Source organism: Dromaius novaehollandiae, chromosome 8, assembly GCF_036370855.1.
Source record: "Dromaius novaehollandiae isolate bDroNov1 chromosome 8, bDroNov1.hap1, whole genome shotgun sequence".
In the NCBI taxonomy this organism is placed as follows: domain Eukaryota; kingdom Metazoa; phylum Chordata; class Aves; order Casuariiformes; family Dromaiidae; genus Dromaius; species Dromaius novaehollandiae.
This window is the reverse complement of record NC_088105.1, coordinates 17924772-17952705: the sequence shown is the minus strand read 5'-3', so window position 1 is coordinate 17952705 and position 27934 is coordinate 17924772. Positions and strand designations below refer to the sequence as shown.

Below are 27934 nucleotides of genomic sequence, written 5' to 3'. Positions count from 1 at the left end.
GCTCATTTCTCACTGTCTTCACTTGTCTTTTTGGTGATCTTCACTCCTTCAGTTGAACCACGTCGGGAGTCACTGTCTGCGTGGTGGTGCTCACAGAAGGAATGGAAACCTTTGCAGAAGAGGCAAAAATGAGAAGCAGAGGAGAGGGAAAGGACAGAACATCTCAATTTACAATAAAAAAACTAAACCTATTATTCTTTGTCAATGCAGAAAATTATTTAGCATTTAACAGGCTTCCTAGAATATACTGTGTTTATGGCACCATGTCTCCTTTCCTTTGAATACTCCTGAAATAATTCTTCCAGTAGGACAACAAAACAGCAAGGAGCCAGTTACGTGTTTCATCGCTCCTGTCCCCTAGAACTGCCAGTCTGCCAGCCAGGGCAGCACTCTGCCTGCCCATTGCAACATAGGAAAAGACTGGAAGCTGTGATTCCAGAATTGTTTGTTACAGTTATTAATGAGCTAAATGTCAAACCATCTGAGTGCCATTAACTGCTAATATTCAACTACTGAAAATGTTTAACACAATGCACAAGCTAGATCTCAAAAAGTGATTTTCAACTCCCTTTTTTATTTGCTTATTTTCTGGATGGTGACTAGAGAAATAGAAAAAGAAGAGAACACGGAAAAGTAAAATCACTTTTTATTTGTTTTCTACTGCAGATATGTCAAAAGAAAAGTAATTTTAACACTGAAAAGTCCTTACACACCCAACCAGATCAGTCTGATTTTTGAGGCCTCGCTCACACTATTTTACCTTCACATCAGTTAGTCACTAGAAAAGTAACCCTCAGGTTGGTGATCCTTTCCTAGGTCAGTCCTCTCATGTACATGACGTGCCTTCATTCTTAAACTTACAAGTATCTCATGGCTTAGATTTGGTGTCTTAAAATATTGGTCTTTTGTTTTCTACAGATACAGAAGTCACTACATTGAGAGATGAAATTCTGATGTATCTCTTCATTCCAGTGGCTACTTTTGAAGAATAATGCAGACTTTGGATTTTGTGATTGATATGGGTTTTTTTAAGGCTTCATAAAATATATATGCTTTAAATAGGAGAGATGTAGTAGAGGGATACCACCAGAATGACAAAGGATTATATGTCTTGATTCCAAAGGTAGTGAAGTGTATATTTTCAACATTGTTTCTTCACTGTATGGTCACACCTAGAATTTGACTAACAAAGGCACAATTAGTGTAGGGCTAACAGGCACCCCGCCTGTGAATTGTGAAACAGAGAGCTGACCACATGCTCTCTCTAAAGGCTTCAAGAAAGAGCATTGGGTTACATTTTTGGAGGCATTTGACACTTGAAGTGAAACCACCTAAAAATAGCTTTGAATGCTGGCTCTTGGAAAAATTTGGGTTCTTTTTTTAATTTTGACTGTTTTATTATATCAGGATTTTTGAAGAATCCCTTGCAGATATGAGGTCAGCCATGAAAGGGCTTACTCCCAAGAAAAGGTTCTGCGATTTAAAATGGGATAAGTGTATGCTGTAACAGGACAGAGACCTTTTTTTGAGAGTTCTGCAAATATTGCTGCAATACAAATTGTAACTATTATAATTAATAAAACATATAGTTCAGTCTCAACACCCTGTATACAAGAGCTTCCCCATAACTCCTGAGATAACACAAAATATGAACCTTTTAATATGCTCATATGCTTAGCACATTTTAAAAGAAAACAGGTTTGAAAATTCAGCTGCTCTAACTACATTAGACAAGCATTAGGCCAGGGAAGGAATTGCCTTGAGGAATAGGTGAGACTTCATCCTAAGAGACATGCAGGCAGCAGCCAAGGGCGCTCGTCCTGCCTTGTAGCTGCAAGAGCAGGTGCCATATGACTGAGCGACGGGGACTGTTGTCAAGGGTATTGTCTAAGTCCTCAGTCTACGATGCATTTATCTCAAGGAAAATCCGCATCTGTTATGTACTGAGACCTTTTTTTTTCTTTTTTTTTTCTTTTTTTTAACAACTTCTTTAGAACAGTTGGGCACCTGAAAACCCTAAGATTATCACTGAAGGGGTAAAACTGACACAGAACACAGGAGTGATATAGAATAAATGGAATGAAAATGTTGTATTCTTAAAGATGCAGTCAAACTTTGTTACTAAAAGTCTGGACAGCTGCCAGAAGTTTGTTCCCTATGTGATAGGATTATATGGCCACTAAGTCATTTGGTTTAGCCAATTTGCTATATAGCATATAAATCTGTATCTATCATAAAATCCACAAAGTTCTTCCCTTTTCTCTCTTGAGGTTTTCTTCCCAACATGAAAGCCAAGAACAACTTCAACAAGGTCTAAGGGCCACATCTGAGTGTTGTGTAATGCTTTCCTCCTGGCTTGTGTAGGTCAACAGGAAGAGATGCTGAGAGGATATAAGGGCAGATGAGGAGAGACAGCAAGCAGTAATTGTGGGGACAGGAGGTCATGACTGCTGTGGGCACCATCCTAAATCCCAGTGGGACTGTCTGCTTCCTCCTGTGCAGCTCTTGCAGTGTTTGGGAGAGAGAACACTAGCACTAAAGCATGTCAGACACATACACCAACTCCTTTAACCCCAAAGTATTGCTTATGGAAATACTTCCCAATAAAATGGCTATTATCCTTTTTGTTTGGTTGTTTTTTTGCTTAATTCAGGAGGTTTCTGATACTTACGCCCAACCTCATTAAGGATAAAGTCTCTGTGTCATACAAGAGCTCTTGTTAGGGTCATCCCTTGTCTATTCTTACCTGTCAGGTCTTCAGAACAAGTCCCTCTTCCTTTTGCTGGCTGGCAACTCTCTGTCAGAATGCAGACAAAAAACAATCTGTTTTGAACCGTGGTCTCCTTAGGTCCATGGTCTACAGAATATTGTAATGCAGGGGAGCTATTGTTCAGCTGCTGACTGTCTGCACCCCAAATGGGATGCTGTGCATGGTGAGTCTTCCTAGATCTACTCCTCATAATACACTGCTGCCTGAGAGATGGGTGCTGACAGACATCCCTGCATTATTAGTGACAACCTTTTTTCTTTTCTTTTCTTTTCTTTTTTTTCAAATTTAGGATCTTCCTCTAACTTCATCTAGTAGTTGTCTAGTGTTGTTCATAGAGATTGGATTTTTATTTATTTATGTATATTTAAATTTGTTATTTTATTTCCAAGTCAACTCAAATTTTCTTTGAGAACAGAAACAGCCTCTACATTTCCATTGGAGCTTGAGGCTAAGGGATGCCTGCATGATGTTTTGGAGGAAAAGGAAAAGATTTTATAAGATTTTAAAAGCGGGGCTAGGCAAGATTGCACAGGTTTATATTTCAGTATAAACATATACTGATTGGTTTTGTCAGCAGTATTTCACAATATGCTTTCCCCTATGACAGCCTTAAATTATTCATAACGTGCAATCTATTCCTTAAATTTTCAGTTATAGTGGTTTCCTGGTGGGGGCCATAGAAAAAGAAGGGAAGTATTGATTCGAAACATTTAAAATATAAATGAAGTTGTTAAGTTCTTTAGTACATGGAATATTATAGTCACTGGATCAGATTCAACCTCCCAGCATGTCTCTTTTCATAGACAGCAAAAACATGTTCATGACACCTCAGTGGACAGCGCAGTTCAGCTCTAGCCTCCTTCTGAAAATTCTGTGATTTACCCAGTATTTATTAAAAACAAACATGAATAATAAATGTTTCAGTACACTTGAATGCTAAAAGGGATCACTATTTTGTTTTAGTCTGACTTTAGGTCAGAATCTTAAGACCTTGGTTTGAAAGTACAGGTCCTTTGTCACTTCAACTTATGGAATAATATCAAAGCAATATCATCAGCCCCATTTTACAGAAGATGACTTACACAAAGTCTCTTGTCCAGTGTCACATGTGAATTTGGGGTTAGAGCAAGTATTAAACTCAGTGACAGAGCTTTTCTTTGACACTAGGGGAAAACTGGTCAGTGTTCATGGTGGTACTGCCATGGACAGGCATACCCGCATGTCCGCACATCTGACCTACGCTCTGCTCTGAGGCCAAATGACAGAGGCCAGGTCTCCTCTTCCATTCCCCTTCTGCAGTCTGTGAGCTGCTTCCCAGACGCATCTCATAAGTGAATAGGACCATCTAGCTCTGGCCACCTAGCTCTTAGAAGACCGGGTCATCTATTAGGAGCCATAACCATAAACCATCTATTATTTACTACATTCAGATTTATCTTTGGTAAAAAGCTATTATATTTGACCCATGATTACAATACATCTTAATCCTTCTAATACCAAAGAGCATTTGTAGTTTTCCTGTCCTTGAATAATTCCACTTACTTTAATAACATGTAAAAAAATGTTTGTAGACTCTAGCTAATTTAATGGCTTAAGGTTAACAATAAATAGTGTCTAATTAAACAATTATCATATGGTATTTTGAAAAAGAAAACAAACTTTTTACTATGCAAAGCCAGCTATTAAAATACAGTAAGTAAAAGAATTGTTTTCCCAAATAAAAAGAAAAGTTACAGTGAGAACTTTAATTTCTGAATGGTTTAAAATTAGTTATACCAACAGGGCTAGAGATAAAATGACCCAGTAGTTCTTTTTCAGTATCTAAGTTACTTATGGGGTGCTAGGTTTCTTTTGGCTTACTTCATACATTACACACAGACAAAAACTATTCACTTTTCACCTGGTTTCTTTTCCTCAGCAGCAGAAAGGATTAGGATTTTTGGAGTATAAATTATTCACAAAAGAAACTTCTGTCAGGGATGGCTGAAAGTATCTTCAGAATTCAACCCACGTTCTTGACTAATTTTTTGAAACCTCAAAAAAGGCATGATTTTTCCTTTGGAAATGTTTTTGTTCAAAAAATTGTCAAAAATAATTTCTAAAAAGGGATTTAAAACCTGAAAATAAAACTACACATTTCATTTGACACAAATGATTTTTCCCAGTTTTTTTTCAGTTCAGGCAGTGAACTGAAAAATCAATTATTCACAGAGCTCTACTGGCAAATAATTCTTATCATAATAATTCCAGAGGGAATTATACTGTGACAAGGAGCTTATATTGTATGGAATTTAGAAGTTAAAAAATTGAGGCTAGTGCAATAAACAATGAGAAATGTTCTGTTCAGTTTTGTCACTTTTCTCTTTCAAATTATGACCTCCAATCTAAATGAAAGTAAAAGAGAAAAAGCAAAAAAGAGAAGAAAAAAGTCTATGTCTTCTAAAGTATGTTTGGAGTGTCTATTTTGGTAATAATAATAACAAGCCAATTCCCAATTATTTCAGATGGAGCTGAGTCCTAAGCATTCTGAAAATCATACCTACTGTCACTCAAGAAAACACCAGGACTAAACCACTTTTGAAATATTTAGTCAGAGTCTTTTGCTCTGAACAGTTATACTGCCCTTTGCTTTGATAGTTTATTCATGAATATCTTGGGCCACACTCAAGAAAAAGAATTTATGTGCCTTATGCCTCATAATTATCCCTAGAATTAAAGCTCAGCAATCTGATTTTTCAAAAAGAGATCAATTACCCGGTCCTTGTAGTAAGTGCTTTCTCCTTCTTAGCCTTTATGAGAAGCACCAAGAACAGGTTATTGCAGAACAAGTCAGATAACAATATGTGGGATGTTAGAGCAAGAACAACCTGCCAGGGACACTTCCCTTTTGGGGGGAAATGTGCAAAATCTACAGCAATGGCAGTATTGCACAGGGAGAGAAGTGGTTCAAAGTCCTTAAACTCAGGTAGTACCCAGAGGTAATATCAACAATAACCAGCAGAACACTGGGGGGAACAGCAGGACATCTTTTACCTGTGTACCAAGGCACCCTTCAAAGTGGTAGCAGTGATGATTCCTGGGCCGTGCTGATTCTGTACAGATGAAGAACACAGTGAAAGCCAAAGAGGAGGAATATTAAGCTAGTTTTCAGAATCAAGTGTTAGTACTGGGCTAGACTGTATATTTATAATTCAAAAACTATTCAAATATTTATCATTTTAAAATATCTATCCAGAGTACAGGCCACAAAGTCATATGCCAAAAGTTCTGGTGTATGCAATAGGATTCTCAAAAGAGAACAAAATGATTTAAATTTTCTCTAAGACTTCAGCTATCCCAAGGGTTTCCTTAAATGTCCTGTCAGTGCCTAGACATCTCATAGTGACATTGATTGAAAATTAAAAAGTTCTTTTACCAGTGTTTCTTTACCTCCACCCCCAGAAAGAGATAGAAAAAAAAAGGAAGCCTCATTTTGAAGTACATTTCTTTTTGAAGCACTTCAGTCCTAGGCTTGCTAGGGACTTTTAGGTTGGGCATTACTATATTTATCACTGGGACTTTGTTCTTTTTATGTATTTTTTCCTGGTACATCTGGAGCAAAAGGTGGCCAAAATACATAGCACACACACAAAAAAAAGTATCAGTTTTCCTTTGCTCTTTGGAGAAAAATTTTACTTCTTTCTAGTTGCTTTCCAAGAGAGAAAAGTGGGGTCTCCCAATCAACTGCTTGAAGCTTTGACACGCTCTCCTAATGCTTGCTCTGACTGCTTTCTTGGCACATGATACACCTTTCTCTCCATTCCTGTAGGAGCATGCCCAGACTGGCCAGGAAGATACATTCACAGGAACCACATGATTTTCATTGAATCAAATGCTCAGCATTTGAACTTTCCTTTCTCTGATAGGATTAGTCAACCTAAGCAAATGATTCTACTTTGCATTTGCTTTTCTCTGAATTATGACTCATTTTCTTCATAGAAACAAATCTTCTCCTGGCTTATATGTGTTTGTTTTAAAGGGGAGGTGGAATTCTTCCTAGGGTTTTGTTTGACATGTAAAATCCTCTCTCCTTCAGACATAAACTTAAAATAAGAGCGTAAAAGCAAAATTGGTCACAGCAGATGCCTGTCGGAGGGCAAATAGGACAGAGAATATTCCTCGCTAAATGTGCCAGCTATCTAGTACAAGGGAAAGGCCTTTCCTGACCACACTGAAGTCTTTGTACTGACTGCAATTGGAATGGGACTGAGCTGTAAACTGCTTCAAAGCTATCAAAGAGGTCTCATTTTTTCAAGTGAAAATTAGTGCCCAAGAGCATGGAAATGGCCTTGAGGCCATATTCTGCATCTCTTCTGTACCTGTATGCAGGAATCCTGCCCTACCTGCCAGTGCAGCTGCACAAGGGGCAGCTGGAGCCGGTTCCAGCGCCTCCAGTCCTCACCAAATGTGGAGGAAGATAGCAGCAGCAGCACGGTCCTGTGCTCCCCTTCCTGGGGATCATCGTTTTAGGGTTTATATTGACTGCTCCTGCTAGGGGTATTTCAGAGAGTACCACAAGACATCATCCCTCCCTCTCCCTTGGAGGCGATCCCTTACAGCCCATACACCGCTCTTCTGTATATACCATCACTGTAGCAGTAACTACTCAGGGCACATTCTAGCCTTTAAATGACTTGTTAGGAGGTCTCTTATACAGAAATGCCTAAAAGTGTATTGAAAAGAGCAACAGATGTACTGCTTCACAGAGCTAGTTTCCCTGGTGTGGAATTCTGAATACATCATCGATATTTTTATGCTGCTTTTCACTATTATAGTCCTTAAGAAGTGAGAGAAATCAGTATGAAATTAACCTTGCTTGTTTCTCATGCAGCAGGAATGCTGTTCCCCTGGCAATGGTCCACAAAAATACTTTATTCCCTATTGTGGCACAATAGGTGCTGCACCATGACTCTTCCCTAAGCTGAAGAAAGTAAAGACATGACTGCTTCAGCCAGGTCTGTCCAACATTAATAGTTAACACAGATTTATAACAGCTCACTTGGGGTATCTCTGCATGTGAGAAAAAAAAATTCCCATTGCAGAGAGTTAAGTAACATTTTTGAGTGATATTGTAAGCATGTCCACTTGGCTGGTAATTTAATCTCCATGATTTTAGACCTCCCACACAACAAATTGTTCCTTTTCAGTGGTGCGCTGGGAAAAAGAATTCAGGATACCAGCTGGCAGCTAATACTGTGGAATACTACTTACAAATAAAGATAGAAAGTTTGCTGTAATCACTAGCATGTTAGAGCAGCTTTCTTGGGATTGCTGCTGAGCAGATGTAAGACTATTATTAATTAAATTAAAACAAAAAAATTGGTTTCATAATAAAGTTAAAAGTGGTGACGTGCATTAACCCAGTGCCAGGAAATTCAAATCTAATGTTCAGATTTGTATCAGGATAAAAGAGAAAAGGAGAGGAATACTGAATCTCAAAGATTTTTTAAATTTTGCTCTACAAGTTTGTAAACTATAAAACTTTGTAGTGATATAATGCGTCTTTCATCTGATATTATTATGTAACATTCTTAAGTATCTATCAGGTTGTGGAACAAACTTCAACAATTATTACGATATAGTGGCATCTATCTATTACAGTGATTAAAAAGGATATGTGGATAGGATCTCTGTTGGTGTGTATTGTCTTGTTGATGATTACTTTCTCTCCAATGGGTGGATGACAAACTAAGGCTGGCTAAGCAGAGCATTAGACAGCGACAAAAAAAGAACAACATAACCTTAAAAAACATTGCTCCTTGATGGCAAAGAAAAGTAGCCAAATCTCAGTCAGCATGCCTAACTTTTCTGCAGCATCAGACAGGTAATGACAAGGTACTGCTGAGCTCATTACATTATTCCAGCTGGTGGAGACAGAGCTGCATTTTTGTGTCAATATTCATTCTCCAGTATGATTCATAACAGTATGGGCAGTTGAGGAATACAGTATTCATAGTTTTTTACCCTATCCCAGTTATTCTTGGTATTTAGAACAAACCAATTAGAACACTTTTGAGACATCATGACCACTCATTACATCCAAGTACTGTAGTACCTCTGTAATAGATACATTTCCCACCCTCCCTGCCCCTGCCCTCCCATCCCATCATGCATACAAGAGACTATTGTACGAAATACAGCAACTCAGTAATGTGATTCCAATGAGAAAGGAGGAGAATTTCTAGTGAGAGAGAGAAGGAAAACTGTAACACTGAAGTATTCAGAGTTTACATCCACTGCTTTTCCTCTGTTTTTCAGCAGTAGTGTGGGAGCCTACCAAATTAATAATTAGCTTTAATTGATTAGTTGGCAGCAGTGCAAGAAACTGTCTTTATTCATCTTAGTAGGAGAATTTGCTTCCTCTCAGAAAGAGACAGGACTGAATGACATGACATGAATGGTTCCCAGTTTTGGCATCCTTCAGGCAGATAATAAAAACTTCCTATTTCTGAAGTTAAAGGTTGAACCGAAACAGGCAGTTCAGAATACCAGCAGCCTACCGTACAACAGTCTGGTCCCTGCAACCACATCACACCTGGGCTCCTTAACTTCCATTGACTCCCAGTTTCCATCCCATGCTCGTTCTAGATCTTGGGTCTGTCATTCAAAATGATGAAAAGATTATCTGCCATAACCTTTAATTCATCTCTAAAAATACAGCCACCAAGCCTGGGATAATATGGGTAAAAGTTGGAGACAAATTAGGCCACATTTCACACAGTGTGAACTAAGGCAGTTTCATTGATTCTAATGGAGCCAGACGGATTTGCATCAGTTAAGAATCTGGCAAACTGTGTTCACAGGTGAAATTATTTGCGGAACATGCTGCTGGCAAACTCTAGCAGATTTTATAGCCACCCTCTTGTTGACACATTTCCATGAAAACTAATATCTCTGAAGAAAAAGCAAAAAATGAGTATTTGGGAAGGGGAAGGAAGTTAGTTCTCGATTAGGTCCAAAAACAGCTATTTTCAGGCAGATTTATTTCAGCTTTAACACTTAGATACTGTAATGATTAGCTTTATAGAAAAATAAAGACTCAGAATCTGAAAAAGACATAGGAATATCATTTCGGTTGTTCTACCACTGGAGAATTTTCTTACTCCATTCAAATCAACAGAGTCCTTGAATACATTTGTGGGTTCTCAGCTTTAGATATTCAGTTTAGTATTAAATTAAATATTCTCTAATTTTCTTTCCTGAATTGTATTGTTTTATGACACAGACACCTTAAAATCTGTTCTTGCAATTATTTACAAAAGAATGAGAAATAAAAACTAGAAAATTAATTTGGCCATTTCAATTGGGTAAGTGTAAGTATTTAATATTAAGAATGGGTATTTTTAATGTGATAGACTGAAATGACTCTGAATTAACTGTTCTCTTTCTACAAGCATAGTTGGGTTGTTTTTAAACCACTTATTAGACATAAGAGACTCAAGTAGCTGAAGATTTTCTGATCTGTTGGTAGAAAGTGTCGTCTTAATTTTGGTAGGTTTTTTTTTTTTATCTAGCATACAAACTAGAACAGTTTCAAGTGCTTAGATACATAGGTGTTTTAAAGAAGTTTAAGAGATCACTGCCTCCTCTTCTTTTCTGTTTGACTTCTAAATGTTATTGTTCTAGCCTGTATACATTTTCAGTTGCCTCTCTCCTTTTTGTTTTAAATGATGTCGTCAAGTAAACTAATATATTTCAGAGACATTTACAATTTGTTTGGTGACAGAAAGTTAAATATCTTAAGAGAATTCATTCCCTAACCTAGATTTTTCCTTGAAGTGGGGTTATTGTGATAAGCAGGAAGGCTAGGATATTTAAGTGTTTTGGCCACTTTTTAAAAGTGTAAAAGTTTTTTTTAGAGTTTAATGAGGCCTGATACTGAAATCTTTAAAAAGTCAATATAATCTTTTTAAAGAGAACTTAACCTTCATAGAGACCAAAGGATCCAGCCTCTGAATCCTTATAATTTGCTGCTTTTTTAAATTTTAATTTAGTATTTGAGTTGTCCAACTACTTTTTTTTTCACTTGCCCATGATAATTTATAATCATAAAAAGCAACTTCTGTGGGATTGTGGTTTCATGAAAGAGAAAAAGAAATCTCTCTCAGACCAATACCTTGTATGCTGAATTTAATGCCAGGTATAAACCTCTCAAAGCAGAGAATTAAAGCAAATACTAGCATATTGCCAGAAGACTACCTTATTTATGTAAAAAAAAGTACTCAGAGGAAAAAGCAAATAATAAAGTTAAGAATTTCATTGCAATCTCTGTTCATCATTGCTATGTAAAATCTGTTGAACAGATAAACTTTGTAATACATTAGGAAATCCCCTTTTTAATGCCTGAAAGATATTATTCAATATGACATCTCATCGGCTTTTACTGTATGGTCTTCACTTCTGACAGCAAAGTACACCTTTCCAAACCTGTGAATTAAAAATAGCATTTGATGACACATCTGTTACTCAAAGTCTTTTAGAAATACCAATTCTGATTTTGTTTTTCTGCAAGTTTGTTTTTTCTGCATGATCAGTTAATTTATAATAGTTATAAACTCCAGAAAATGATAATACCCTAGATTGCTCTGTATAAAATTATATGATTCTGTCAACCATGAATCTCAAACATTTTAGAAAAGCAAGTATGTTTCCTTACCAGGTTGAGTAATTAGGCTACAAAAGAGTGAAAAGATTTGCTTCTTTAAATGCTTGACAAAAGTAGGACTAAGGTCTCTGTCATTTGACTCAAGTTATGGGAGCAGGCTCAGAAGGGGCTTGGCCTTTTTTCTCTACAATCCCAGGCTTTCAAGGTTTGGGGACTAGCTCCTCAGCTACTATAGTTAATGAAGGTGTATTTTATAATAATAGCAGAAAACATGCTATCTTTTCTTTTTAGATTATTACAAGTGACTGGAGAATCAACATACAGGAGGGTGATCATCAGCTGATGGTAGAAGAGAACAGTAGTCTACCTACCCCTTCAAAAGAGAAGGATTAGGGTGCTTGTGGCAGTCTGCCTGCAAGGGGCAGGGGGAAAGGATCAGTCTGCCTTGCAAAGCAGCAAAGCCAAAGGGACCTGCCCCAGCATCTGTTGTTTTCAAAAAGAAAAGACAGTATATATCTATCATATAATGTACTAATCAGATACAGGCTGAGATGCAGATTGATCAGAAGTGATCGTGTAGTTCTTGTTCAGCATTTACTTTGACATTTAAATAATCAGAATTTATGGAAATGTTCACTAGTGTGTGAACACAATAATTCATAGCAAGATGTTAATATTTAAGTTTATCACTTGAGCGCCCGTATTGTTGGGCAGGCTTGATTCAGGTAGTGGGTATTCAGTGTCCTGCATGGCTGATTTCCTGCATGAGTCCTAAAAGTCCTCACTCTTATGGGAAAGCATATTATGCTGCCCTTTCGGACTTTGTTTCCTTTTTTAATTTCAAGCTGTCCAAACTGCTTGAAAGTAGGCCACTGAGAAAGGAAAGCAAACATGCACTCTCTGTCTGGGTTATATTGTTCCCCACTAGATATAATATTTTCAGCTAGGGAGAATAAGAAGCTATTTTGCCCAATTTTCCATACTGCCTGTGGGAATCTAATTCAATTTCCTCCCAAATTTAGCAATGAAAACTAAACAGTAAAGAATAAAGTTGAAGAGGCTTCTGCAAATCTCTGGATTCGAAGGTACTAAGGTGCAGTAGGATTACTGAGTGCAGGTTAAACTTCTTTCCCAGCCACAAAGCTACTTACAGATTTAAGAAGCTTAAAAACCTGATCCAACATTAGTCCTTGCTTTGCAAATGAAAGAATAATATATCTACCTATATAAAGTTATATTTGTTATTATTGAATTTTTTTTATCCTTCATTATTGATGTAGCCCCATTCCACAAAGGCGTCTTACTTTCAAGGGGAGATTATGGTGTATTAGGTAAATTCAGGGAAAGGGGCATGGAAAAAGACTGGTGACCAAATGCATTTCCAAAAATAAACAAATGAAAGAAAGGACACACATTTCATTACTCCCACTATGGTTCTTTGCCTACATTTTACAAGCAAACTGCAAGGGTCTTATTCATAATTTCTGGAAAAAGATGTAATGCATTTTTGGGCTTGGATTCCTTACTCCAACTATAAATGTGGACCCAAGATATTCATATAGCTCAAAAAATAATGAATTAAAGCCAAAGTTGACTTTTCTGCTTCACATGAGCTGGAACATTTGTTCAGCAGACCTACTTACAGCCAGCAAACCATGTCATTTTCTGATTGCCAACTGTCCTTAGTTGTTCTGACCCTTTTAGCTCAGAAATTCCTCAGACAGAGAGTCGCTGCAGTGAGCACTCGTAGTCTAGATTGCCGTGATTATCTTGTTAGCTCTTTTATCTCTGTGTTCCTGTTGTCTGCTCCTCCATCCTCACAGAAATAAACTGGCCAGCAGTCATTTTATTTCTTTGCAATAGTGCCTGTTATACCTGTTTTCATTCCCACAAAATCTGCTTCAATAGTAAAGCTTTGTAGCCATCTATTAAGCTTTGGAATTTGGGATAAGGACTGGCATGTTTGGGGGGGGTTGACACAACACGGATGATCCTATGATTTAATGAATAATAGTACCCAGTAGCCACATGAGGTTCCTGTGGCTAAGTGAGCCTCTGTCCAAAGATGTTCCACTTGTTAGGTTTAGGGGGAAAACAGACTTAGGTATCTAAATATTTTCAGGTTGTTTACCTTGTACATTCAATGGCATAAGAATTTTGCTACTTACCTGTATAGGCTGTTTCTCAAATTTTAATTCGTTTTAATTTCTGTCACATACAGTGACAGAAAAAATATTTTTAAAAAAAGAACAGCTAAATGTAAAATCACAGAAAAGAATGATTCAGATAGAAAGTTAGTTTTATCCCAAGTACTCCACAATATATTTTAAAGGTGCCAATATTTTAAACTTTTACTGTCTCCTACCTATACCCCTTCCTCCTTCATGGCTGACGTATCACTTAAAATGTATTTACAACACAGAATTTCCATCTTTGTCTAGATTACATTAGAAAACTAGATCCCACTGGTGAAGCTGCCGCAAGGCCATTAGTAACCTTGAGCAAGATACTGAAGATGACAGCCGTAACACGTTTGATGCCATGCTGCACGTGGCCAAGTCCTTCAGAGCAACAGTAACAGGGTGCTGGAGGTAGTTGCTAGCACCCGGGAGCTGACACGAGCTTCTAACATCACTAGCAATGATTTCAAATTCTTAATGTGGGCAGAGCCCCCCAGCAGTACCAGTGTGTGAGGAGGGTGTTTTACACTGTGTGAGCTACGTTGTGTGGAAAGTAACGTGAGGAGCAAACATGCAGTCTCCGATGTAAGTTCAGGCTCTGCTTACACGAATGCAGAGAGCTGGCCCATGGCATGTAAAAACAAAAAGCGTTTGCAGAGCGCTTACAAGTTGGGTTTAAGTTGATTTTTTAAACTTTGGCAATGACCTAGAATGATCCAAAAATGTATCTAAGTGAGGAACATATGGCTAGTCGTTAAAAATGTATCAAAGAGCTTCTCTTGTCTTTCTTTCTCATGAATGATCTGTTCAACATAAATGATCCCCTTATGTGACCTCCAGTCTGCTGGTTGGCACTTACATGCAAGTGAATCAGCATGCTATTAGCAATTACTTTAGTGATATTTACAGCATTTTAATGTCAGTTGTCTATATGTAAATAGAATCTGTGAGAAACACAGCATGCCCAGGGCTCTTTCTCCCACTGAAACAGAACTGTTCCTTGAACACACCAGAATGCTTCCTACACCTTACATAACTGCCAAAAATATCATTTAAATTGCTTTATGACAAAATAATGAGTCTGTCAAAGATGAGTGGTCAGAAAAACAAATTTGTCCTCCTACACAATTAGAGCTTATAGTGTTGGACAGCAATATCAATCTCTAGCTATCCGAAATTAAATTTGCACATTGGAGGGAAATGTGTTCTTGTTTATGCTCTAAACAGGATGCTTAGGCAGGAAACATTCTTACAGGTTGAACTAGAAAGATGGAAATCAACTGAGCTGTAGAAACATCAGGCTAGAAGTTTAAAAATATACACAAATGTTGTGGGGACTTGGTGTTCACTTTCCCAGGCTCAGCACTGGCAAGGGAGCTCCCACAATGACCAACAAAAAAAAGTCTTGGAAAACTCTCTCTGTCACTAGATTTAACCAGCAGACAGCTCTTCTCTCCAGGTAGAAAGTATTCAAGACCTGTATTGCCCCAAGCATAACTTAATTGCTCACAGAGTTGTTGATATTTATAACTGCATAATTCTGAGATTCTTTGTAAATATGTAGCAAACCCTGGCCTTATGTTGAGCATATACTGTATTTGAGAATGACGCTTTGTTCTTAATATCTACTTTATTCTTACGTGCAGCTTTACTCTCATAATGTTTACCAGTGCAGTGAAATGGTTACTAGATATATCCTCTTACATCTGCCATACCTTACCTGTATTCTCAAAGCTACCCTACTTATTCCAGCTGCCTCAGTCATCTCTTCTCAGTACACATGCAAACCCACTTGATGTGCCAAGCAGCTGCTACCCAATAATTGCATTTTTGGGCATGTGTATGTAACATTTTGCGAAGCACTTTGAATTTTTTTTATTTCAAGAAACTATATTGGCATGATACATTGTTCTCATCTGGAACATATCTCAAACTTGCTCAGTAAACAGAACGTGGAAGCACTTTTGCAAGTTCTCTTGCAGATTTTCAGAACTTCTCCATTCTTATACCTGCAGCCAAAGCAACCATATTCTTCTAATGGAAGAATCTACTAAGGCCATACTAAATTTGGTGTTTAATCTACTTTGTACATAAATCTAATTAAGTTTTTTATTACTATCTCAGAGTTAAAGCAGTAATAGCTAGGAATGGCCCTTCAGAGCCAAGTGTTTAAAGAAGAAATGGCATCTAGGCGTTTCAATAAAAATGCATCATCATGGGTATTCACGTAAGGTAACAAAACATTTCCTTTCCTTTGGAGCATAGAAAGAAAGTAATCTTCCTAAAGACAAGAGGAGACAGAGGAGAGACCCTGAACGTGGACGATTCATCTTCCATAGGAAGCTGATGTCCACATGCCAACAGTGGTCTGATCAGAGCCCCATTTGGCCACCAGGTTGGTGGTGCTCAGCTGACCCATAGTGATTTGAAATGCCTTAAGTCAGGCTTCTGCTGCTTCATTTGGAAACTGCTCACAATCCAGTATATCTCATCGTAATGGTAATTTTCCTCATGCTCCACCTGGATGGCATCTTTTACTTAAATAACCTTCTTTCTATAACCTTAAATATTTCCTTTCTCCTTGCTGCTTATCCCTCAAACACAAGTAGCTTTTTAGTATACTCCAGGCATCTCTCAGTCCCAGTATGCACATTTACCTCTCTCATTCTTCCAGATAAGTCTGTCCCTCAAGCACAACAGATCTCTCTCTTGTTCTTCTCAGGACTTTCTCAATTTGTCCATACATGCTCTCTGATGAGGTCCCTGGGACAGATTGCCCAATTCCGAGTGCAGCCTTTCTAGAGAGAAAACAGAAACATACAAAATATTATTTCCCTGTTTCAATAAAAAATGCCTCTCCATATATAGCACAAAATTTGATATTGGCTTGTTTTTCCCCAGGCACAGTGCACTCCAAACATATGTTCAGTTTGTTTTCCACATTTGCTTTTTGTTCTCTTTCAGTTTTAGCACTATCTGCATTTTACACTCATTTAGTATTCAGCTATGTCCTTGGTTTGCTGTGGAAATCATGATTAATCTCTGAAATCTGTGGAGTGACATCAGCAAAAAATTGGTGTGAGTGAGAGGAGAATCAGAGCCTACGTGGTTCAGTCCGCTGAATCTTCTACTATTTTTCTGCTTATGTTTCTGCTTGCTTACTCATTATGTGTAGTTACTCATACCAACAATATCTCCAGTTTAATCACTGCTGATTTCATTAATCTACAGATTTTTTCAGACTTGTATAACACTAATGATCATAAACCAAATCTAACTTTTATGTTACTTACAAACCAAGATGCCAAGGGTAATGCTTTTTGCCACATGTTATCTGATCTTTTGTGGTTTGGGTTTTTGGAAACTCCTTTTTTCTGCCCACTTTAACTAGCTCCGAGGCTTACTTTAACACTACACTTGACATTTTTAATATAAATGTATTTTATGCTTTGATCTTTCATCCTTAAGTAGTCCTTTAGAAAACCACAGTAACCATGCCTCGTTCCTTACTTTCTTCTCTTAGAAATTGTGCACAGTTAAGTTTGAATTATTCTGAGTTTTTTCAGAATTACTAGCACCGGTAACTCTTTTTTGTTCAGTTGTCTATGTTAGGTCATTTTGACTACCTATTCTCTGCCAAAAAAGGTTTTAGGAGAATCTTTTATTTCTTCAATATTCAAATTTGTTGTTCTTTCTTTCATCCACTTACAATAATATTCCTGGGAGGTTACACCTCTCTCCCAGTTTTGTTTTTTTTTTTTTTCCTTAATAATCACAGCTTATAAGGCTTTAAAATTTGACAAAAGGCCCCACCTACTTCCAGGAAAGTGCCTTTTGCTGTTTCTGTGAAAACCTGCCCATATTTGGTACAAGCATAAGCCTCCAAAATCTGTAGTTTTGCTTAGTCTGTTAGAGTTTGGTGGCTAAAATCATGAAGACTCCTTCTGCAGAAACCCTTCGTGTCCCTGTACTGCAGATGAACTGCCGCATCTAGGGCAGAACAGCTACCGTGTCCTGATGCCACAAGAATGTGTCCTGGGCTGAGAAGCACTTTCTCTGCAGCAACCTGCCTCTAAGAAACTCCAAAACTGAGCACCAGGACTGAGAGCCATGCTATTCTGTGCTGTCCATGGTCTCTCGCCCGGCCTCTGGGAAATAAGACAAACAAGGAGGCAACCTATGAAAAGGTGGATTACAGTGGAGTTAAAGAATGTGGGAAGTAAAAGGAAGTAAATATGTATGAGAATTTATGGGAATTGTGTGTATGTGTATACATACACACTTATATCTAAATACATACCTACCTACATACATAAATACATACAAGACTGGAGAGAAGCAGGAGAAGATGGAGAAGGCTAGAGTCCCAGGATTTTTAAACACACAAGCAAAATTGAAGAAGAGTCAGTCCAGGACTTCAGGAATGTATGACAAGTATAGCCTCTAAGTTGTGCAAACAGAATTTGCACAAGATTTTCAGACACAATTATTCTTTACTTGCAGGTGATTATTATAAGCACCTTATGCACATTTGCAGTAATTAGCAGATGGACCTACACGCATTTTCCCCTGCTTCAGTTCCTTTGCTAGTCTGGTGCACTCTTTCAGAGCCCAAGGAGTTAGAGTTTTTCCTCAGAACTATCAGGCTTTTTCTTTGTGCCCAGATCATTTTGCTGTCTCTGGCAACTGATGGTCCCTCCAATAACCAGAAATCAGCCCATGAAGGAAAGCCAATCTCTTCCTCCTTCTTATTTATTCTAGTGACTCCACAGTCTCTCCTACTTCTTCCACTTCTGATTCCCTTTATGTTTTTGCATTGTCATCTTTGTGTATATCACCTGTTTGGGAGTCTTCCATTTTCAGATTCTTGTGGACAGTAAAACAATCCATCACTTTTCTTAACAACAGTGCCATTTACCAAAATCTTAAGGCTGTACATGAATGGGTACATCTCATCCGCTGACACCCAGACAGGCATCTTTCATTCTGCAATGGATAGTTATTGAACATTCACCTTACAATTGAGATAGTCTTTAAGCGTCAGTATTTTGGAAATAACATAAAAATGAAGCACCTTTCCGTTTCTCTGGCATATTTAATACTTTTTAGTAATTTCAATTTAAAATGTGCTGATTCTGTTCTTCTTTAGAACAAGCATTGCTTAAATAACAGCAGTTTTATCTGCCTCATTTCTAACAGCAAAGCAAACACTACATCATCTACTATACTACAGATCTTCTGGATTTTCTGCAGCAGCCACTTATGACAACCGCAAGTTTGTTTTACCCTGGGGATATATAAGTATGTGGCCAGTTGCTTCAGGTCATATTCCTTCTAAATGGAAGTCAGCTTGACAGCTGTTAATTTGCACTTGCTAAAAATCTTGGCCATTCCATGTCTTGTTTTGCTCTAATTATTGGTCACTGTATGGAACAGGTGACAAATGCCCACATGAGAACCCTTTAAATCACTGGATGTACAATCATTAGGAAAACAAACAACCAGGGTCATTAAATACTAGTTTTCTCTCCAGCCCCAAACAGAAATAGATTTTACCCATTTCTGACATCTATTGGAAAGAGATGGAAAGAAATAACAACACCTTACTGTTTATGAAACTAGCTTTCCCATTCTGTAAGTGTCCTAGTTTCAGGGAAAGAGAGGAATTTAAAGAAAATACAACTGTTTAAGAGTAGATGCAGAATCTGATTTACCTAATGATTGTATCACAAGGTTTGATTGAGTGTTTTTTGCTAGGGAAATGTAAAACAAAATTCCTTCTAAAATATTTCCTCTGACCTTCAGGTACTACAATTATATCAAAATAAAGTGGGCAAATAATTGTCCTTTCTGAACAAGACAGTGCTTACTCAACAAGATGGCTTTTGCAATTTTATAGTCAGATTTTGATAGCATACTTTTCTGTAAACAGCATTTCTATTGGTATATACTATATATCATTATCTTATCCATAGAGAATACAAAAAGCAAAAAGAAATTAGCAAAAGGTTTCCAAATACAGGCATTTTGCTTCAAATTAATTGGATTTTTTTAGACACTCTTTTCTATTAGTTTATCATACAATGAAATTGTGTTTAAAACATTAGGTATATTATTCACATTGTTTAAAAATAATTTTGAATAGTCTTGAAGTTAGACCTACAAAATGCCATTATAGTGAACTTGTATTTCTCAGCATTCCCCTCTGCTGAAGTATGGCATTATAGAGCATATTTAATTGAAGTCTCTTTTCTAGGATTCTCCAGGCCTAATTTTGGTCTTAATTTGGGCCAGGCTCTTTAAGGACATAAGTACAGATTTTGTTTTTATCCATGTGAATAGTGAGTAACTCTGGAATTTTTGCAAGATTATAGAGTTGCCTGTTATGAATAACTTTGCTGATCTCACTAGAGCTGTGTTAGTGGAGACAAGAGAAGATTCAGCACCTTGTAGTCCTGGTGAAATTACTGCTTTTAGACTAGTGCTAGAGTTGAAGATATTACAAGCTGCTGTTAGATTGATGTCTTTTAAAACATGCTAAAATAATTACACACTCACAACACACTAAGATATAGAGTGATTGCCACAGAACATATTTTATTAAGACTTAGTCTAAACTCAAATTCAGTTCAAAATAATATCCTACTCTTTTTTTTTTTTTTTCTATTTTTAAAAATAGGTGTAAGTGCAACCTTCACGCTACTGGCTGTAAAGAAGAAAACAAAAGACTGCTTTGTGAATGTGAGCATAACACAACTGGCCCAGACTGTGGAAAATGCAAGAAAAATTACCAGGGCCGACCTTGGAGCCCTGGTTCTTATCTCCCTATACCTAAGGGCACTGCTAATATCTGTAAGTAGTTCTGTATAATAAGGATTATTTCATTACTAGAATTCAGCCCCAAATAGTGACTCTGAAGGAAGATAAATGCTAGCAAAAGTTTGTCATTTATTTATGACTCAATGCATATAATTTAACAGAGTTAAAAGCATGTGTTAACTGTAAGTATGCATAATCTGTGTTCTTATATACTTGTAAAGAATTTGCATGTTTGCATCTCTAGACAAATCCCTGGACACTGCACAGTAAGGGCTAAGGAATAAGAAAAACAGCACCCTTCACTTCACAAAAGCACACACAGAGGAGAGTAACCAGTAGGTCTCCAGGTACACCTGCAGTGCTAGCCCAGCCATGGCTCCCTCAGCTCTCCATTCACACATTCTTATTGCTCGGGATTCAAAAAAAACTTACCTCAATTTGTGTGCTGAGGTCCTTGCTCATTTTTTATCCATTTAAGAAAATTAAAAAACCTCAGACTAGACTTTTTGACGTTTAATAATTAGATCTAAAAGTTAGTAAGGGAAAGCTTGTGCCTGATCTTGGCCTGCAGTCCAGATTCACATGCAATTTTGTTGATCTCTCTACATGTTTAAGAGGGGAAGTGAAGACAAAAATTAACTTGTTATATCTACCTATTTCCAACTAATACCCATTCAACAATGCTCATACTCACTATTCCAGTACACTTTTATATTATCCAAAGGAAGTTATTGACAGCTGCACTTACTGGTCCCAGCCAGGCTAAGGTCCAAAAGAAAATGGTGCTGAAAGAGAGGGCACAAAGACAAGTATAAGCATCAGTTCTTCCTTGCATGCAAGTATGAAATATACAGTGATTCAGATTCATCCTAAATCAAGTAACATACTTAAATTCCTTTGAGGAAAGTAATGAAGATGATGAGGATAAATCATCAAACCCTTTAACAGAACTTATTAGCTTCTTTTAAAAAAGAGTCCAGAGTTTTGCCCTGATTAAAAGCAAAACATTCATTTTAGAATATTAAAATATAACAATTCACTGAAAAGTTATTTAGGAGAAACAGAGCTATGTGCTGCAGTTGAATGGAAAGTTTAAAACCAGGAGCAATGTGCAATCCTTAGAATGTTATCTAAGACTTCAAAGCAGCAGCTGTGAGGAATCAAAACTCAAAAATGAATATCACAGGAAGCAGGGCCTTATCAAGTTAAATGTGAGAGTAATAGCCCAAGTAACAAACCATGAAGTGTGGGAGCATGAAATTATGATAAAATTCCTACTAAGCAGAAAAGAGGAACTTTCAAAAAGAGGGGGAAAAACATTTTGTAAGAGTATTCACTTTTTCCCCGTGTTATAAAAAAAGTGACAGTATGGCTTACAGAATTAATACTTTAAAGCTATGTTCAGAAAAAAAATAGTGAGATTTACAAGCTTGGGTTTTATTTACACATGTACATACACACACACACACACACACACACACACACACACACAATGCAGTTGCTACCTCAGCAGTCATCTGAGTGGGGAACAAGATACATCTGAACATGAAAATGGAGATATTTGTAAATGTAGTCTGCCATGTCAGTTACATAATTTTACATCAGTTGAGCATACACCAAAAGGAACAGTGGACTTAGCACACACACAAACACTGCCTGAAGCTGATCAAAGAAACTTTAACATTATTGAGTTCCATCAAATATACAGTTCCATCAAAATCAAAACCCTTTGCAAATAATAGGGAGTTTTTACTATTATTTTATTATTATTATTTTGATAGCATCTTGAAAATACAACCTTATTTGAGCTGAACAAATCTCCATCTAGCCTCAAATCCGGACTTCAGCAGTAATCAGCACCAGGAATTTGCAGAAAATTTTAAGTAGGGTGAACTTTGAGAGAGATCTTGCTTGCCTTCTGAGTTTCCAGCAATAAGCTGGCTTTCTGAGCTGGAACCCGCATTAGAACCATTGCAGTTACTAGTTGCTGAGTGGACAGAGCCCCAGATTTCACAAGTATGATTTCAGTGACATCTTACAGCAATGCATTTCACATTTTAATTACCCACTGAGTGAAAGGTACTTCGTTTTGTTTGGTTTAAATCCTTTTATTCAGTTAAGCCTGTACCTTCTTAGATTGGAAGAAACAACAAATAATACGTCCCTATTTACATACTTTATACTATTTATGATTATGTGTCCACTCCCCAATCTGTTTTCTATACAAAGACTCCTTATCTATTTAATCTCTTCACATGCAGAAGTCATGCCACGTCTGTGATCATCTGTGTTGTTCTTGCTCTCTTCTAGTTCTGTGATGTCATTTTTTAAGCTGGTGAAACTAAAACTGCATGTGAGATTCTAGACATGAGCACAACATGGAGTTATTTACAATAGCCTAAAAATATGTCTGCTTTATATTCTGTTATTACAGGAATCAGCCCTAGAGTCCTTTTTAAAGACAGGTGTCACAGTTGCAAAATTTCTTTTGGCATCAAGGCTGACATAAGTGACAGGTTATATGTTACAGTTGTTAGTTCAGAAATTTCATATTTGAGTTCTTTTAATATCCTTTTTGGGTGAATACCACCTTATGGTGATTGTTATTGCTCATTATTTATGTCTTCTAAAGCATCTTCAAACAATAATAGATATTCAGAAACTTCCTCCGTTTCAGTGCGAGAATCTCTCTAACCTTCTTTGTTGCGAGCATCAATAGAAACAATTAATTTAGTATTTAGTACTCTTATACCTTGATTGCCTATCTGCGCAATCATCTCTCTAGGAGACCTCCTGCTTTTAATGTGTTTGTTTAAACAAAAAAAGAATTATTAGGCTTTATGTTTGTAGCAAGCTGCTTCTCAAAATACTGTAGTTTATATTTAACTTGACAGATTTTATGCTTTTTTACCTATCTTCCTCATTTGACATGATTTACGCTTTTGAAGGAGGTCTTTCTAAAATCTTCTGTATTCTGTTGTTTTGGATTGGGGGCTTTTTTGTTTTTATATAGCTTGATTTTTATCATTTAAAAATGTTTTTGATTAGTAATACATTATTATTTTGGGTCTCTCATAAACTTTATCTCTAAACTGTCTCCATGCTGTCTGCATTCAATTTTGAGCTGTTCTTTTCAATTTCCATTTAACTAACTTCCTCATTTCTATCTGCTTTCTATCTTAAAGTTAAATATTACTGCAGTGAATTTGTTTGGTCTTTTCCTTCTCGACAAGTATGTTGACTTTCAGTCCCATGCTGGCTCTCGCAATTTCTTGAATCAGGTCCTATGTACCATTCGGAACTAAATAAGCTGCTATTCTTGTGGGTTGTCTGATTATTTGTTATGAGCAGCAGTCATTTATGGTATTTTAAAGCTTTTTTTCTTTTGTCACTCCCTGATTTATCCAGTGTGTGTTGAAGCATACAAAATTTCCCATTATTGTGTAATGTCTCTGCATAGCCAATGTAATTTCACTTAACTTATTGTGTTTATATCACCATCCTGGTATGCAGTCAGTAATGTAGCCCTAGCGACATTACACTCTCCCCAGACAGGGATGAATTCTGTAAACAATTTCTGGACCATGTTGATAGAATTAACTTTTTTAATCTGGTTCATCTCTAAACTTTTCTTGATACATTACATTAATTCTATAGGGACAGTTTATATTACCTGTACTCTAGTACAGGTTACCTCTAGCAGTAGTGTCCCTTTGATGCTCTTCCTCCCTCCAATTTTCAGAGTCCCACTTCTTCTATCTAAGACCAAAATATTTTTAATTTTAAATAGGTTTGAGGGTTTTCTGTTTTGTATGATTTTCTGCTTAAATAAAATACAGTTAAAATCTAGATGTATAAATGAAACAAAGTTTAGTTTTCACAAAATAAAAAGATGATCATTTTTCTTGAGATTCTCTAAATTTTGGAAATTTACTCAAATTCAACAAGAAGCCTAATGTTAGTTTAAAAAATCTTTCCAAACTGGAACTTATGTTCTTTCCACTGTTCTATTTCTACCATTTTTACAGCAAATAAGACTTTATTATGCCTTTTCAAGCCGTAGCTCATGAAATTTAGGATCATTCTAGATTGTTGTCTAATCACAGCCTAAGCCTTGATATAAAGCTATTTTCTGTATCCTTCTCATTATCAGTCAATGTGACTTTCTTCAGAAGAATGGAGAACATTCTTCCCTTTATTCTGCTTGTCACAGAGCACTGGGTATTTTGTTGTTTACTGATACTAACAATGCCTCCGCATTTGTCTACTGCAGAACATTTATTTTATGTTTTCACTCTACCTTATTGACTATTTTATGGTTACATTTATTCCCACGTGGTGCTACATGCTATGGATAGTTTGTTCTGCAATATGTTTTGACACTCAGAGTGATCTTATTGAATTTCTCTATACTTGCTATTACAAAGATAGCTTTTCTCCTCAACAGTCATATATGTCTGACAGCACCAGCCCTTTTCTTCCTCCTATTGTTTAGATCATCTTTGACACTTACGTTCTTTGCTCCATCAAACAGAGCTGTCCAAGACTACACTGGGCTCTCATCCATCAAAGCCTGCTTGCTTTTTGTCAGTCCCTCCACAACCAATAACCTGCACCAAAACTGCTTGATGCTCAGCAAAAGCCATCTCCCAGCTGTTAACGTGCCTTTCCTAATTCATAGTTCAACATGAAACAAAGGATTGACCAGGACACAGGGAACATACATTTCTTCAGTCAACAGTTAGGCAGATAGTCTCAGTCAGTTTACAGAATTTCTTGTGCAGTGTGTCGCCCTCTGATTGTACAGCCTCTCTCAGCAGCACTGCCTTAATCCTCCCTGAATGGGAAAAGACTTATGAGGCATCACTGCAGAACAGCTGCCACAGAAAGGGTTTCTGGCAAAAAAAATGACACTTGAGGTATTACACTGATCACCCTCATCTGTGTTTGTACTTTTCCCCGTGAATATTTGATGACATAAAGCCATCTTGAAGGACTGGTGTGAATGAAGTTGGCCAAGAGGTTGTGTGACAGCAGACTTTCTATTCAGGAACCTAAGGAGTATGTATCCCTCTAACTGAAAAGATTGTGCATCTTGCTCTCCCATCAAAGCATATGCATCCTGTAGAGAGTGTCCCATATTCTGAGGGTCACATTTTCTCAAACAACTGGAAGGAGCTTTACCCAATGAATGGGGTAGAGGAAGTTGTCCCACATGATCTCAATTCAAAGGAATGGGACAACCCTGCTTGAAAGATAAAATGTTGCTCCTTGATGATTTTGATAACATCTTTCAGAGATAAAAAGGCATGTATTAATGCAAACATATATTACAAAACAGCAAAGGTTCCTACTGTCCTCACTTTTTATTAAATATTAATTTTAGCTCGTGAAGCTTACAGAAGATGTAAAACTACAGGAAGAAATCACATGAAAGGTGTATGAAGCTGAGAAACCTGTTGGTGAGGGCAAAATTGTATTTGAGGTAGGGGTATTCAGGAAGACAGGAGTGTCAGGAAAACCTGCAGCTGATGAACTGACTTCCCTCTTACTAGGTATCCACTGCAATCATCAGTACAAGGATGCAGGTGTATACCTGAAAATGATGCACCATAAGTAATATTTGCTATATTTTTTAAAATGTGGCTTGAAAAATTATTCTTCAGCACTGTATCCTCTTGTATGACCCTACTGAATTGCTTGTGTTAGTTATGGTGGAACCTATTTGGGGGAAATCAACTGCTTCCATCCTTGTCATTGGTTTCAAACAAATCTGTTTACATAGTATATGATGAAGAGGTTTGGGGTTTTTGAAGTTTCCAGTGGAAATCAATAAATTAGGATTACTTGAAAAATCCTTTGATCTCACTGGGAGTATCCCATACAAAGAGTTTTCAATACTGGGTTAAAATTGCTAAAACGTCATGAGAAAAGGCCAAAGTTTTAAAAGGTGTTACCTAATCAAGCAGTGACAAAATATTCTCTGTGTCCCATTTATTTGTGGTGATAGTGCTTAGGAAAGCAGAGGTGGAGAATAATGAACTTCACCTAACCACTTCATTTCTGTGAATTAAAGAAATTTCAATCTTTACAAAGCAAGCAACTTCAAAATTAGCAGTGTCAGGAGTTTTATGGCTCTTGCAATGAAACACATGTTAAATTTCCAAAGATTTTTGTTTTTCTCTGTGTATGATCCCTTGCCTGAATTTTTTGCTTGAATGTTGTTTGACAACGCATGAAAGGTTGCCTCCTATGATCATGACAGTCACTCACTTTGAAGGGTTACAGATGCTGAGAGGTTCTCCCAGCTTCTCAGAGTGCTAAATTACTCAAGAATTCAAAACTTCTGAAACTGATGATGAAGTTCTGATATTGCAATCATACCTCAGTGAAGGATTTGCAAAGGGAAAAAGGACTCAGTGCAGGGCATGCTGTCACACTGCAACACAGACATGCTAGCAAAAGGTTGGATGTGGAATTAGCAGTCTGATTATGAGCAAGCTGCAAGCTAGGTGTATTGCTCTGGTAGCAGCAGGACCCTGTCCCTGGCTTCCTGGCATATGACAGATGCATGTTCAGCTAGCGGTGGAAAAGAGGCAGAAAAGCCCCTGGGAAAGATGACATCCAAGATCAAGTTGCCAGAATAATTAATCCACCCCATACACACTCTGCCCAGAAAAACATGCAGCCTCGCTGCATTAATTACTCTGCTGGCAGAAAGTGTGCACACAAATTGACTCTCTGAAGTGATAAGAGGACTGCAGTGTACGACCCACCCTGATACTACTGGAAGAAGCAGTGTGGCCCTTCTCACTGAAAAGGTTGATGCTCTTCTTTTGTATTATGGGCTTCATACTGACACGATCTTTAGAAAAAATCAAAAACTCACTTTCTTTACCATCATTTGATTTGGTGAAACACTCTTCAGAGGGTTTTTTCCTCCTTTTTCAGTAGTCAGCTGTATGATAGCTAATAGCTAAACCAAACCCATTTCTGGAAAAGAGAGAAACCAGAAAATTGTAAGTCAGATGCAGAAGGCCATTTGAAAGGAAAACACCAGATTTTTTTTCTCCCATATAATACATACACATTTAAATGCACTTACAGCAAACATTTATATACCAAAACACCACCCTCAAGTCAAGTCACAAATAATCAGTAGTATTAGATACTTACTTCTGGAATCTTTGCCATTTCTGTGGCAATAGCTACCTCTGAACTTACTTTGTATGCTTTAGTTACTGTTTTCTCTACAAAAAAAACTGTCTCCATTTCAGTTTTTGTCCTTCCCAGTGATTTCAGAGGGAAGAGAATTCAGACTAAACATTGTCTTTGGTTTAAGAACTGATCAGTTAGTTGGGTTTACTTACTTTTTACATCTAGATGAAGAGTGAAAGTTGTGCATTGAGGGAAGCAGAGAGCCTGATTCTTCACCTCTTTCTATAACTTATTTACATCATGTCACTGATGCAAAGTCCTCACAAATCTCATTAGAAAGCCAACTGGAAATGATTCATTTTA

At 37.2% G+C, this 27934-nt stretch overlaps 1 protein-coding gene and 1 long non-coding RNA gene across 14 annotated transcripts in view; one reads left to right on the top strand and one right to left on the bottom strand.

Moving 5' to 3' along the window:
• NTNG1 (netrin G1) overlaps positions 1-27934 on the top strand; it is a 160590-nt gene that overhangs the window by 80835 nt on the left and 51821 nt on the right. For all 12 annotated transcript variants that reach the window (XM_064515810.1, XM_064515809.1, XM_064515812.1 and 9 more), the window contains exon 4: positions 20274-20446. In XM_064515810.1, the coding sequence (XP_064371880.1) occupies positions 20274-20446 (173 nt within the window). The remainder of the gene's footprint in view (positions 1-20273; positions 20447-27934) is intronic.
• Positions 7-27402, bottom strand: LOC112994381 (uncharacterized). Of its 2 annotated transcripts, XR_010390166.1 has the most exons (6): positions 27303-27402; positions 21108-21198; positions 16252-16392; positions 5804-5862; positions 2747-2797; positions 7-109 (listed from the first exon to the last, which is right to left on the bottom strand). It is a non-coding gene; the product is annotated as an uncharacterized LOC112994381 (long non-coding RNA). The 2 variants fall into 2 exon arrangements; XR_003261935.2 differs by lacking the exons at positions 21108-21198; positions 27303-27402 and adding an exon at positions 18433-18574.